The 14,627-nt window shown below is 52.2% G+C and overlaps 1 protein-coding gene across 1 annotated transcript in view; it reads left to right on the plus strand.

Moving 5' to 3' along the window:
• Positions 1–14,627, plus strand: part of NLRC5 (NLR family CARD domain containing 5) — a 73,686-nt gene that overhangs the window by 53,489 nt on the left and 5,570 nt on the right. The window contains exons 27-39 of the mRNA XM_090260742.1: positions 193–276; positions 1,266–1,355; positions 1,692–1,757; positions 3,865–3,948; positions 4,035–4,118; positions 6,233–6,319; positions 6,806–6,883; positions 7,549–7,632; positions 7,958–8,038; positions 9,544–9,627; positions 10,122–10,205; positions 12,754–12,837; positions 14,260–14,343. Of these exons, the coding sequence (XP_090116868.1) occupies positions 193–276; positions 1,266–1,355; positions 1,692–1,757; positions 3,865–3,948; positions 4,035–4,118; positions 6,233–6,319; positions 6,806–6,883; positions 7,549–7,632; positions 7,958–8,038; positions 9,544–9,627; positions 10,122–10,205; positions 12,754–12,837; positions 14,260–14,343 (1,074 nt within the window). The remainder of the gene's footprint in view (positions 1–192; positions 277–1,265; positions 1,356–1,691; positions 1,758–3,864; positions 3,949–4,034; positions 4,119–6,232; positions 6,320–6,805; positions 6,884–7,548; positions 7,633–7,957; positions 8,039–9,543; positions 9,628–10,121; positions 10,206–12,753; positions 12,838–14,259; positions 14,344–14,627) is intronic.

Here is a 14,627-nt window from a genome sequence, read left to right on the forward strand (position 1 = left end):
TGATTTAAGCAGTGAGGAGGGGATGAAGCTGGTGGCAATGGGTGACATTGGGACGGAAGCAGCGCCACCTGGTGGTAGTGATGTGAAAGGGGGCGACGAGAGTGCTGCGTGGGCAGAGGGATGTCGCTGGAGAGGAGGCCCCCGTGGAGGAGGCAGGACTAACCAGCCTCCACGCCCCCTTACCTCCTACAGCCTCTCCGCCAACCAGCTGGGCGATGACGGGCTCAGGTGCCTCCTGAAGTGTCTGCCTCGGTTGTGCATCTCCGGTTCACTCAAGTAAGTGACGCGCAGTCTCAGGGACAGCAAGGGCCGGCAAGGAGGAAGACGCCCCAGGCCAAGAGCATGAGTTGTGGGGATCCTTTGAGGGATCCCTAGAGAACTCCAGAGGACAAGGACTGGGGAGGGGAAAGGGGTGATTCTTTTTTTTTTAAGAGGGAGGGTGGAAGGGAGAGAGGGAGAGAAACATCAATGGGTGGTTGCCTCTCGCACACCCCCAACTGGGGACCTGGCCTGCAACCCAGGCCTGTGTCCTGACCCGGAATCGAACCAGCGACCTTTTGGTCTGCAGGCCGGCGCTCAATCCACTGAGCCACACCAGACAGGGCGAAAAGGATGGTTCTTACCTTGACACCTCCCCACCTTGGGCTCTTTCCTCCTCCTCTTCTTGCCCACCATGGGGAGAGCCCCCACCAGATGACCAGGAGAGGCTGCGACTAAGCTTGGTGACTCCAGCTGGCTCCAGGCAGGGAGTAACAATTCATCCCTAAGCAGCTGATGCAGGATCTTAACTGTCCCAGCTCCTGGTCTACCCCATCCCTGAATCTCCTCTGATCAAATCCACGGGACACAGATTTGGAGCTGTTCCCACAACACGGAGGGGCCCCAGGAAGTCATCCACACTCTCATCTGATGTCCCCAGTGACCTGGGAGGCAGGCAGCCAGAGTCAGGACACACCCCAGTGCTAGGCAGCTGAGCTTGGTGCTCTGTGTGGGGCTGAGCTGCCAGCCTGGCCCCTTCAGGGCCCTGTCCCAGAGCAGAAGGACAGCAGGCACAGAGCATGCAGCTCTCGAGGACTTGGGCTCTGGTGTCTGTCCTGTCCCTGTGGAGATAGGGCCCCTCTGGCCTCTCTGGAACTCAGTGTCTCCACCTGCAGAATGGGTCCTTGGACATGGAGATGACAGCTGGAGGGGAGATGGGGTGCTGGGAAGGGCTCCACGGAGGTGCTGCCCCCCACACCCCACCCTGAACCTTGTTTGTCTTCTAGTCTGAGTAACAACAGCATGTCACAGGAAAGCGCCCTGTGCCTGATTGAGACTCTCCCTTCCTGCCCACGTGTCCGGGAGGCCACTGTGAAGTAAGATGATGTTGGTGCCACTTGCTGGTGGTGGGGGAGGCAAGACCCCCACCCTTAGTGGCCTCTGTTTGTGTGATTAGGCCAACCTCTGAATCTCACAGTTCACTGAATGTGGGGTCACAGCTCCCATACTCACGGGGACCAGGGAGGTCATGGGTGGGAAAGGCCAAGTTTTAGTGTGCTCATGGGATGGGTTGGGGTCTCCTCTGCTTGGCAAAGGCTTCTTACCCCTCCCTTGCCCCTGCACCCCAGCCCCTTTCTCTCGGGCACCCCCTGGCACATGGGTCCTGAGGACTCTGGCAAGCCCCTGGCTTCCTCATGCCCCTCTCTCTGCAGCCTGGGCTCCGAGCAGAGCTTCTGGATCCACTTCTCCCAACAGGAGGCGACTGAGAAGACATTGAGGTAATGGCTGGTCTGGGGTGAGGGGGGACATGGGGGAAGGGGGGCAGAGGAGGCTGACCCCATGGGCGCTTCATGCGTCCTTCTTTGCTGGCCCTCTCCTCCTCATGCACCCTGCTTCATGCCCACTGCCCCTCATCTGCACCCCTGCGCCCCCACACTTCCAGCCCCGAGGTAGGGCCTTCACACTGTATTTGCACCTCTTAGCCACATCCGAAGTCTAAGTCTGGAGGTCTCTGAGTATCATGGTTAAGAGCTTGGACTCTGGAGTCACCTGGTGGTAAATCCCAGCTCTACCACTTACCAGCTGTGTGACTTTGGACAAGCTACTTAACCTCGCTGTATTTCAGATCTTTATCTGTAAAAGGGGGATAATAGTAGAACCATCTGCCTTAGGGTTACTGTGAAGATTAAATGAGTTAAAATGTATAAAGTCATTGGAAAGGGCCGGTTCATTTGAGTTCTATATGAGCTATTATCATTATTATTATTACCCCTCAGTAACCTTGGGCTCTGTCTCTCCCCACCACTGCGTTGGGTCAGTTCCTCTACATGTCTGACTTCAGCTGTGATCATGGTTTGAAAACTGGTCCACGGCCCTGGCCCCGCCTCCTCCATCCATTCACCCCACGGCACCCAGAGGGGCCTTCCCAGCACACATATCTGACTCTGTCACGTCACTGCTGCAAGACCTTCAGTGACTCCCCATGGCCCCCAGGATAAAGTTCCAATTCCTTAGCCTGCTCATCACCCTCATAGTCTGATCTGACTGTCACCTCTCACCACGTCCTCCCTCACCCCCTACACCATGCCTGTGCGTACACCACAGCACCCTCATACGCACAGACACACGCCACACATCATGCACACCTATACCAAACACACACACTGCACACACAACACACATCCATATAACCCACTGCACATGCACAATGTACACTCATGCCACGCACACAGTACACACGTACACCACACACACCAACCACACTAACCACACAAATTACATACGACACGCCCACACATCCACACACAGAATACATACCCACATCATACAGCACACACATATACCACACACAGCACATACAAACCACACACATAACACCTATACACCCACCACTACACACACATGCAATAGACACCCACACCACACACATACAATATTCACACAACATACATATAATAGCACCCACCATACACAACACACATCCACACCACACACAACACACACACACAATACACATACCACACACAGCAGACACACACTACACACACCAAACACACAAACCACACACACAACGCACCCACACACCCACATACCCGCACCACACATGTATACAATACACACAGCACATATCCAGCCACAAAGGACACCGCCCCTTGATCGCACGCTGCCTGATGAAGCTTCCCTTCCCCGGCCGCTCAGCCTGACATGCTCTCTCCTGCCTTTCCTGAGACGAAATGCCCCCAACCCTGTAAGACCCAGCTCAGATGTCAGCTCCTCCCGGAGAGCTCCAGAGGCCCCTCTCCGTCTGAATGAACCACCCACGGCGTTGTGCGGGCTGTCTCCTTGGCCCGTCCACAGACAGTGGTCTAGGGCCTGTCTGCTGGCCACACAGGGCCGTGGAGAGGATCCCAGGCCCTCTTCTCTCCAAGGGAACCTGGAATAAAGTGAGAGTTGGGGGGTGGTTATGGGTTTGGGGTCTGGAGTCAGGCTGAGCTGAATCAAAACCCAACTCTGCCTTACTTCCGACCAGCTCTTGTCCTTGGGTCAGACCATGTCTCTGCCAATAAACGGAGCTGTTGGAATGCAGTGAGATACTACGCATAGGCAGGCACTCCGTGCTCACCTGAGGCTGGTACAGGGCCTGGCCTGCAGCCAGGGCTCAGGATGTGACTCGCTTCTAGCACTTCCTTGGGGGCTTGTCTCTCCAAAGAGACAGGAAACTCCCAGGGCAGAAGCTGCATCCTTGGCCTTTTCTCAGGCCCTGGTCCAGGCCTTTGCATCCGTTGGGGCCCCCGTAAGTCCTGGTGGGGGCGGGGACTGGGGAGAAGCAGGACAGCAGCCTTGACGGGCCTCCCCCAGGCTCTGCCCTCTGCCCTCTGCCCGCAGGCTGAGAGAGTGCATCTTGAAGCCAGAGCACATGACCAGACTGGCCACAAGCCTGAGCCAGGCCCGGCAGCTGACTGAGCTCTCGTGAGTTACTGGGACCATCCCGTGGGGCAGCTGAGGGGCGGAGGATCCCTCCTGGAGCCCCTGCTGTAACCTGCCTCTGTCCCCAGGCTGACGCGGTGCTGCCTGGGCCTGGATGACCTGGCCGTCCTCCTGAGCCTGGTGCGGTGGCCAGCGGGCCTGCTCAGTCTCAGGTAGCGTCTTCCTCTGGGCCCCCTGGGGGGTGCGCGGCGTGAATAAGGGGCAGGGGTGGGCAGTGGAGTGTGAGCCCCCCAGGGTAGAGACCCTGGCCGTTTCCTGCACCCAGAACCCTGCCACCTGGTGGCAGAGCTGAGCAGAGACCCCCCCCTCGGGCACACAGAGAAGCTGCCCTCCTCAGGGCAGGTGCCTGGGGACGAAGGAAGAGAGGAAAGGGCTGCAGAGGACGCCCAGCTGGGGTCCACAGCAACATACACCGAATGCTACGCTCGTGTCCACTGCGGTCAATGTATACAACACTTTCAGAACTAGAGAGGATACTGAAAAGTAGAATCATTTTGAAAATTCCTATTCCCATCACCTAGGTTTGACGATGGTTCATAGTTTTCCAAATGTGCTTCACTTGATCTCATAAAATATCATTCCAACATTTCACCATGAATCTTTAAAGAATAAGGACACTTTCTACATAATCACAGTTGAACTAGGACACCCAGAGAACTCATTAGCAACTCCTCACTGTCATGTACTTCCCAGGCCAGTCTAAAATGTCCCATGGTCCCTGTATGGGACAGCTGTCCTATGGATCCAGGAGGCAGGCAAGGGATGGGGGAAAGGATGACTCATAGGACTCTTAATCTGGGTCGTCCCCCCCCCTCCCCCACCCCTTCCTCTTTCATATCAGTGACCTGCTGAGAGAACCAGCCTGCTGTGCTGCAGACTGATCCACTTTCGGGCTCTTGTCTGGCCACTTCCTTGTGATAGCATTGAGTTTGCTCCGCTAGCCCCTGGCTTTCCTGGGGCTGGGAGCAAGAGGAAAAGGCTGGCTTTGGTTCCGTTACATATTTGTGTCAAAAACATCAACTTCATGTCCAGTGCTGGTCGGTCACTTCTCGGAGACGCTTATAACGGGACACATAAAGTCTGCTTGTTCCCCAAAATAACATTTTTAAAAAAATTGTGGTATAATACAATAACATAAACTTGACCCTCTTAACTGTTTTTAAGTGTACGGTAGCGTTAAGTACACACATATTGTTGTGCAAACCAATGTCCAGAACTGAAACTTCTCATAAAACTGAAACCCTGGCCCAATTTAACAACGGCCCGCTCCCCTCCCCCAGCCCCCGGCAGCCACCCTTCTGCTGTCTGTCTCTATGGCTTTGACGACTCTGGGAGCCTCACGGCAGTGGAATTGTCCAGCGCTTTCTCTTGTGACCGGCTTTTTCACTCAGCATAATGACCTTGGGGCTCATCCATGTTGTCGCATGTTTCAGAATGTTCCTTCCGTTTAAGGCTGAATTAGATTCCACTGTGTGGACAGACCACATTTGGTTTACCCACCGCTCAGCCACTGACGGGCACTGGGGTTGCTCCCACTTCTTGGCTTTTGTAAAGAATGCTACTAGGAACGTAGATGTACAACTATCTCTTTGTATCTTTGTTTTCAGTTCTTTTGGGTACGTACCCAGAATTGCTGGATCCCCCAAAATGTCACTTTAACATAAAACTTTTCTTACTCTAAAAGATAACATATAATATATTAATTGTAGCAGTTTGTGGGAAAGTCCATGAGAGCATAAGAAGAAAATAGTACTTTGAAAAAAAAATACAATATAATTTTAGAGTATTTTAAACAAATATCTTTTTCCTGTGTCTAAGTTAATGTGTGCACATTTAAAAAGTCCAGAATATATTGAAAACTAAAGAAGAAATAAAATAAAGACCATCGTGAGAACACTACCATCTACACAACTACTGTTCACATTTAATATATTTTCCTTATCTCTTCTTCTTTCCATATATATTTTTCCTTTTTTCAAACAGAAAGTTGGAATCACGTTTTACACAGTTTTATTTCCTTCTCTTTGCAATGTCACGTGGTGTAGGCCTTTTCTTTCATTTAAAAATATTATTTTAGGAAGTAACATTTTCTGTTTGGACTGTTGCAATGACTCTTGGAATGAGCATGTTAATTTCATATTGTGCTCATGCCTAGTTGTATAATTTTATAGTTTTAAAATAAGCAAACCCCCCAAAAAGCCTCTAGGGCACGCCCCTCCCTCCCTGTGCTTCCGGGGACCTTCATCTGTGTCTCCTTCTATGCCAGGGTGGAGGAGCCCTGGATGCGCCGAGGGGGGCTGCTCACCCTGCTCCAGGTCTGCGCCCAGGCCTCAGGCTATGTCACCGAGATAAGGTGAGTCCGGGGAGGAGGCCCCCTCTGAATTCTTCATTAGCTCCTGACCATTGGGACTTCCCTCCTCTAGTCTCTTGTCCTGTGAGTTCTCTGGGTCCCCAAATGGCAGGAGCTCCTGGGGCACATGTGAGGGGCCACACATGCTTGTTGAGACTTGTGCAGTAGTCAAGCTGCGGTGCCAGAAAGAGGACGGAGGCCCCAGATCAAGACAAAGGGCTGCTGGATCCCAGGGGACACCGCTGGGAGGCCATACTGGTTGTCTAGGAGTGGACCCTGGATTGCAGTCACACACACCGTAGCTCTGTGACCCGGGGTGACAGAATGATGTAGAGGACCTGAGAGCAAGGGCTTTGGTGACCCATGACTTATGTCCGGATCCCCGCTGGATCTGGGATCTCAGGGCCAGTTGGCTGGGCAGCCTGGATTCCAGCTCAGCCACCTGGAGCCTGCCACAGGCTTCACGCTGGCCGCCCCCTCCCTCCTCAGTGTCTCTGAGACCCAGGAGCAGCTCTGCGTCCAGTTGAAATTTCCTCGTCAGGAGAACCCAGAGGCCATGGCCCTCAGGTGAGACCCAGTACCTGGGGCTCCAAGGCAGTGGCTGGTGATGGGGTGGGGACTGCTGCTCCTAACCCGCATTTCTCATGCCCCTGCTCAGAGTCCTTTGACGTCCAAAGTTTCTACCTGGCCCTTGAGGTCTGGGTTGATCTGTTTCTCCATGCAGTCCATCACCACCCCAAACCCCAGACGCGACTCCAGTCCTCCCTCCCAGCGTTCAGTTCATCGAAGACCACCTACTGTTGACCTCAGGGCCTTTGCACAGGCTGCTTTCTGCATAGAATGTTCTCTCTTCTCTTCCCCTCTTTCTCCTTCTTTACTTAGCTAACTCCCGCTCATCCTTCAGGTCTCAGGATAAGCCCCTCTGAACCTCAACACTTAGTCAAGTCCTCCCTTTGGGATGAACACATTCTGGGGAACAGATCACAGCTGGATCTCAGCCCTAACTTCCCTCCTTGGCTAGGTCCCCTCGTGTAGTGAACAACCTGCATAGCCATGCCCGCTCCCCATCTGGATCTCCTTCACAGCACCTGCCATAATTAAATTGTAAACCGTGAAGCTTTATTTGATTAGCATTTATATACCCCCTCAAGGTAAGGTCCTCACAGGCAGGAACTGAGTCCCTGATATTCACCCAGGTGTGCAAACACGGCTGCCTCCCTGTCTACCTCCAGGTTGGCTCACTGTGACCTTGGGACCCACCACAGCCTTCTTGTCAGGCAGCTGATGGAGACATGTACCTGGCTACAGCAGCTCAGGTCAGCACCCCGAAATTGCCCGGGACCCTGAGTTCTCGGATCCACCCCAGTGCCCACTCAAGGACACACGTGAGAGGCTAGCCAGGCCAGGATGGGATGAGCAGGGCCTGGGGCAGTGCCAGACTGTGGCGTTTTTGCTTTCCCAGGCAGGAGAGACTCACACTTGGCCAGTGGGGAGCAGCCCCAGGGTGCCACAGGGGAGCCCGGCCCCACCAGGAACTCGTGGGTTGTCCTTTCCCTTTTCTTGGCCTCCCCATCTCCATGCGACTGATGATCCCTGAGGTTGTCCAGCCTGATTCTCTGGAATATGCTTGGCCCTTTCCAGCTTGTCCCAGGTGAACCTCTGCAAGGCCAGCTCGTCGCTGCTGCAAAGCTTCCTGTCCCTCACGGAGCTGAAGAAATTCCGGTATGCAGACAAGACAGTCACTTGGGCCCCCTGCAGCCCTGCCCGACCCTGCCCTGCCCTGTGCCCACAGAACTTTCTCCCCGGCCTGAGCTCAGGAACTCTGTGTCCAAACCCCGTGGTCTGGGATCACTCAGCCCTAGACAGGATGCACCTACAGATGTGATGTGGTCATAGATACGGTCACATGGCAAGAAAGTAATTCCCTTTTCCATACTCTTTCATTTTTTTTCTTTTTCTTTATTATTTGGGAATAATTGCAACCTAATAGAAAAATTGCAAGAAAACAGAACTTCCATATACCATTTTCCCAAATGTGCCTGTTGTCAACATTGTTCCCACGTTTGCTCTTTTCTTCCCTCCCTCCCTCCTTCCTCACCCCTCCCCTCATTTTTTCCCCTCTCCCTCTTTCTCTCTTCAACCACTTGAGAGCAAGTTGCATAACCATGCCCTTCATCCCTTAATATTGCAGTGAATTTCCTAAGAACAAGAACATTCTCTCCCATATTCCCGTAAAAACAGAAAATGGAGAAACTTTCACACTGGTACACCTCCGTGAGCTCAACTACAGTTTATATTCCAGTTCTGCCCGTTGTCGCAGTAATGTGGTTTATTGCATTTTCTCCCCCATCCGGGTCACACAGTGCATTTAGCTTCCATCTCTCTTGTCTCCTTCCATTTGGAACAGGGCCTCAGTCCTTCTTTGTCATTCATGATACCGTCATGACATTGACATTCCCGTTATTTTGTAGACTGTCCTTCAGCTCCGGTTTGCCTGACATTTCCTCATGCTTACATTTAGGTTCTGCATTTTGGGCAGGAGTGTCACAGAGGCACTGTTGTGTTCTCGGTGCATCCCATCTGGATGTACACGATGTCTATGTGCCCCCTTCCTGGTGATGTTAACTGACCACCCAGTTAAGGTGGCGTCTGCCAGGTTTCTTCACTTGCAAGGCTACCACTTTCTTTTCCCTTTCTAGTTAACAAGTCTCTCTTACGGAGATCCTTTAAGACTGTGTAAACATCCTGTTCTTCCTCAAACTTTCACGCACAGAATGGTGGCATTTGTTGGTAGTTCTTGCCTGAGTCATATACAGTATGATGGTTGCAGAGTGGAGCTTTTCTAACTCAGTCCTGTGTTAATCCAGCTGATTGCCAATGTATCTCTAATACTTCTCGAATGCCTTTATTTGTTGTTTAAATAAAGGTGCAGAGCTCAGGGAACATGACAGTAACTAGCTAGACTTTACAGTGATGCTCACTTATGGCATAAATTGTCAATGATCGTGGGTTGGGAAAATGCTCAACTACTCTATGCTCCTGTCTCCAAGCTATATCTTGTCTCAATAATCCCACGGTGGGAGAAATGTATGAAGGAAAGAAGGGTCCTCTCCCACTGCCCCCCAAGAACCGCTCCCCACCCACTTCCTTACCCTCTGCCTTCAGTGCTCAGAGCTCACAAGACCCAGAGCTCCTGCCTGACCTGCTGCCCTTTGACCCCCCACCAGGCTGGCCTCCAGCTGTGTGAGCTCTGAGGGCCTGGCCCACCTGGTGTCTGGTCTGAGCCACTGTCACCACCTGGAGGAGCTGGAGTGAGTCTCGGGGTGGAGGGGTATGGGAAGGGCTGGCCCAGCTGAGGGCCAGGGGTAGAGAGGACAGGCGAGCCTTTGGGAAGTTGGGGAGTAGACCCTAACCCTTCTCTGCCCAGGGTGGCTTATAGGTGCCAGGGTGGAGGGAGAGCTCAGGAAAGGAAAGATCACGCTGTGTGTGTGTGTGTGTGTGTGTGTGTGTGTGTGTGCACGTGCGCGCGTGCATTGTGTCCCTTGTCCCCACCCTCCTCTTTTGCAGTCCTCATCCAAAGCATCATTTCTTAGCTGAGTCCGTTGTGATCACCATGCCCCCTCCTCAAGGACCCCAGAGCCCCACTGTTAGAGCCAGGAAGGCCCCCATGGAGCTTGGACAGGAAGGGTGGTCTAGGACCAGCTCCTGGGGGCACTGAGGGGGTAAGGGGGTGCTGAAAAGACAGCTCAGCTCCAGGGGCTGGGCAGGCTTGTCCAGCCTTCACCTTATGCTTGGTCCCCAACAGCTTGTCTAACAATCAACTTGGCAAGGAGGGCTCCCTGGTGCTGATCGGGACCCTTGAAGACAAGTGCTGGCTGAAGAGGCTTGAGTGAGTGGTGTGGTTAATGGCGGGCAGGGGCTGTTGGGAGCATGCCTGGGACCTTTGCATCTTTTGTGAACAAAGACTGTCCCGTCCCTGCCCTGGTCAGTGTAGCTCAGTTGGTTGGAGTATCATCCCGTAACTGAAAGGTTGCGGGTTTGATTCCCAGTCAGGGCTCATGCCTGGGTTGTGGGCCCAATCCTGGATCCTGGTGCGTACAATCCCCAGTCCAGGGGCCTACAGGAGGCAACCAATCGACGCTTCTCTCTCGCATAGACATATTTCTCTCTTCCTTCCTCTCTCCGTTTCTCTCTCTCTAAAACCAATGGAAAAAAAAAAGTCCTCAGGTGAGGATTGGAAAAAAAAATAAAAAGCTGTCCAGTTCCTGAATGGACCTGGTGCGCTGAATGCCCTCCTTTTGAGTTCCTTACCTGGCTCTGGGTGCTATCACAATGCTTGGTCACATGAAACAGAATTCTCACTCCAACACACCCAGGCCGGAAATGGATTGGCTCCTGTCACAGAAAAGTACAAGGCAACGGACTTCAGACTTGGCTGGATCCAGCTTCTCTATATTTGTTCTCCCCACGCCTACCCGTCCCTCTTTCTCTTCCTGTCCATCTTGACTTCGTTCTCAGTCAGGCTGCTCAGGCTTACTTTCTTCCAGCTTGGTGGAGGGAGCACCTTTCTCCCAGAACCTACAAAAAGGCCCTAGGTTGAGTCTCCTTGAACAAGCTCGGGTCACATGCCCATCCCTAAACCAATCGCTGTGGCTCTGAGCACACAGTATTCTGTACCAAAGGAAGAGAAGAACGACCATCAACGGGCACCCAGTATTCTGATTGGCCAGATCTGGGTCATGTGCCCACTCAATTATCTGGGCTTAGTAGGGTGTGGTTTTTCAGGGTGCTATTAACATAAGGAAACAAAATGTGGGCAGAAAAAAAATCCATGGATGTCCACTGCCCAATATTGGCCTACCATCATTTTGTAGCTACTGGCAACTTGAACTCTCACCTATAATTTAGAGTCACCAAATTCTTAGAAACGCCAGAAACAGCCTCAGTCCAGAGGACAAGTCGCCGTCTTGCACAGACTTAACAGCATCTTGACGGGACATTTAACAAGGCATCTTCTGCTTTTAATCTCCAAGTTCTTCTGATGACCAGAAATACACACTAGTTATCAAAAGTTCCGTCATGAGAGAGATATGTCACAAAGGCCGTGAAATCCCCTGGCAGCAACACCCCTGGGAAACTTCTGTGACAGAGCAGTTGGTGAACTTTTCTCCAGATTTTTCCCCCCACATTTGTTTTGAATATAGTTTAAAAGTAACCTTCTGACATTTTGCCACTTAACAATGAAATCCTGTCACTTTGGCCCTCTTTGGCCCAGGAATGGGGAGCAGTATTAGGGACACCTTTGGCCAGAAGACTCACTTGTCTTCCCACTAAACTGTTCCTTTGGCTTCTGCACGATGTGCTTGCTCTCTGCTCAGCCTCCCTGCCTTCTGGAAGCTTTTATTTGGAGCGTTGGAGGCCCAATGAGGTTGTTATTGGCTCGTTCATGTGTGTGATAAATATGTATTCACCTGGGCCCCTGGAGCTAGAGGGGCTGTGGAGAACAGGACAGATCTGTCATTTCTGAGTGTGTCCTCCCTGACAAGCCACTCCCCTCAAACCCAGCCAACGTGTTCCCCCTGTCCCACTGTAATGAGATGGTTAAGGTCACGGACCCTGGTTAGGGCCACATCACCTGGGTTCCATACTTGGTAGGGTGACCAACTGTCCCAGTTTGCCCCAGGCTAAAAGTCCCACATTCTAGAAAACCTTTTGATTCTAGGCAAACCAGGACAGTTGTCACCTCTCAGTTCTCCCTCTTAATGTGTGAGTTTAGGCAAGTTACTTAACCTCTCTGTGCTTTTTTTCCTTATTTTAACTTTGGGGATAATAGCTGTACCCTCCTTCCAAGGTCATCATGGGGATCAAATGAGATAAATACATGTTATAAAATAGAGCCTGGCACAGAGTTGGCACTAGACAAGTATTGGCTATTATTGTTATGACTCCCCTCTCCTGCCCAGGCTGGTTCCCTTGAGTAACACATGGTCAGGGCCCCGTAACCTCGGGTTCTGTTCCTGATGCTGACACTTTTTGTGTGTGACTTTGAACGAACTTTGTGACGCTCTGAGCCTCAGTGTTCCTCACCTGTGAAATGGGGATGATAACAGACCCACCTCTCCAGGTGGCCCTGAGCCCAGGGCTTGGCCTGTCGGATATGTTAGACAGGTGGTCACTCCGATTACTGGTCAGTAGTCTGAGCCCAGGGTGATTCAGAAATAGAGTGCCGCTGGGATGGCCTTAATAATCATCTGTGCAGAGGAACAGCGTTTAGATTTCCCAGGGCAGTTTTGCTGTGTGCGATTTTCCCCACTGGGTTAGCATAAGTGGTGCCCTGGCAGTCCCTGGGCATGGCTGAGCACTGGAACGGGCCTCGGTCTGTACTTGGGGCCCAACCCCCACAACGCCAAGTCCTCCTCTGGCCTCTTCCCCTGCAGCCTCAGCCACTTCCCGTTGGGTGACTCCACCCTGGCTCTGCTCACTCAAGCACTGAGCCACATGCCACTCCTGCAGAGTCTCTGGTGAGTGACCGAGTGGCCCCATGGGAATGGGGGTCGGGGGGGGGACTCGATTTCCAGCTCTATTGGGACCACCCGCCCAGGGAAGCCCTGGGGGCCCCTCCCTGAGGACCCTCCATATTCCTGTCCTTGGCACACTCCTGTGTCCTGCCAGGTGGGTGCCGCAGCTCTTGCCTTTTAATGCCACCAGCTTCCTAAAAGTGACCTAAGGGGGTGGCACCAAGTCCTAGAGCAGCCCTCATGTGCCAACTTCACCCTGTGTTCTGGTCGACATTTCTGATGCTGTGGGTCTGGGTTGCCTAACGAGCTCCCATGCGATGCTTGTTCCGGGGTCACAGACTGTCAGACTGACCAGCGACTGCCAACCTTTTTCATCTTGTGGCGTGCATAAACTAGTTACTAAAATTCTGCATACACCGAAAAATATATATATTTTTTGCCAATCTGGCAAAAAAAAAAAAAAAAGGTGTGATTTTGATTCATTCACCAAACAGCTATCGTATTAGCTGTTGTCATTTTTTATCTGACAATCTAAGGGAAAAGAGGTCAGTCCCCCTGCCTAAATAGTCAGGAAGTGCAGGTTTTAAAAATCCTTGCAGCTCACCAGTTGAAAATCGCTGGTCCAGACTCAGATCTGGTGACCTTGGTAGTCTCCCCAGTGCCCCTGGCCACTTTGATAAACAAATATCACCCACTCTTTTCACGTGACTTTTCAAAATAAAAAATATGGTAACTAAAAACAAACCCAAGCAGGGCACAACACTTTGCTTTGTTTTTATCTGAGGCCTGCCTCGCCCCTGCAGCACGGTAGAGTGCTTAGGGAATGAGGTCAGAGGGTTTGGGGGAGCATATCATGTGGGAGCAGGTCACTTCACCCATAATGTAACTGAACAGAAGGCAGTTGGCTAAAGTGTAATTTGCAAAAGAAAACGACCCTCAGATGATATTTCGTGTGGGCTAAGTTTGCACCGTCAGCTTTATTTTTCCCCCCTCACAGAGGCAGGACTCAGTCGGGGTTCAGAAAAGGCAATAACTGGGTTTAAGGAAAAGCCCAACTTTTGCACAGATTAGAAAAAGATGCCTCGGGAAACCATTTACCTGAACTGTGGAACCCGCGTGAAACCCGCATTCAGCCGGGCTGGCCTGGCAGCCCCTGACCAAGACATGTGGCCTCGGCTCCCAGGCCAGCGGCCCTGGGCCTGAGAGTCACGGGGAGTCCTTAAACCAGTCACAGCTCCTCCCTGGGCCTCTGTTTTCTCACACGGACATGGGGTGCAGCCATGCGCACACTCCCCGTCCTTCCTCCCCCCGAAGTTTGTGACTGGCGTATGTAAAGGCTTTGCAAGCTGTAGAGTTCTTAGCCCAGCCCTTGCAAAGGCCTCTACTCCTGACTAAGGCCTCTTCGCCTCTTTCCTGTTTCTCCAGCCTGAGTAGGAACGACATTGGTGACATCGGCTGCTACCACCTTTCCAAGGCTCTCAGAGCTGCCACCAGCTTGGAGGAGCTGGGGTGAGTTGTCTGTCCCTTCCCCAGACCCAAGACAACTTAGGCAGGAGAAGATGACAAAAGCAAGGGGCCTCTTGAAGACACTCCTCACTTATTAGTGACACTCATCACCTTCACCAAGTCCTACACAGCATAATCCCAGACGCAGAACCTTGGGAGACCCAAAGATAGGATGTGAGAACCTTGATTGCAGCAAGAAGGACTTAGGGCAGACATCAGGCCGAACATCTTAAGAGTTTGAGGTCGTCACTCAACATAGTGTAAGGGGACTTTATCAGCATAAGCTG

The sequence above is a fragment of the Furipterus horrens genome, unplaced genomic scaffold (genome assembly GCF_987537825.1).
Source record: "Furipterus horrens unplaced genomic scaffold, mFurHor1.1.pri manual_scaffold_13, whole genome shotgun sequence".
NCBI lineage: Eukaryota > Metazoa > Chordata > Mammalia > Chiroptera > Furipteridae > Furipterus > Furipterus horrens.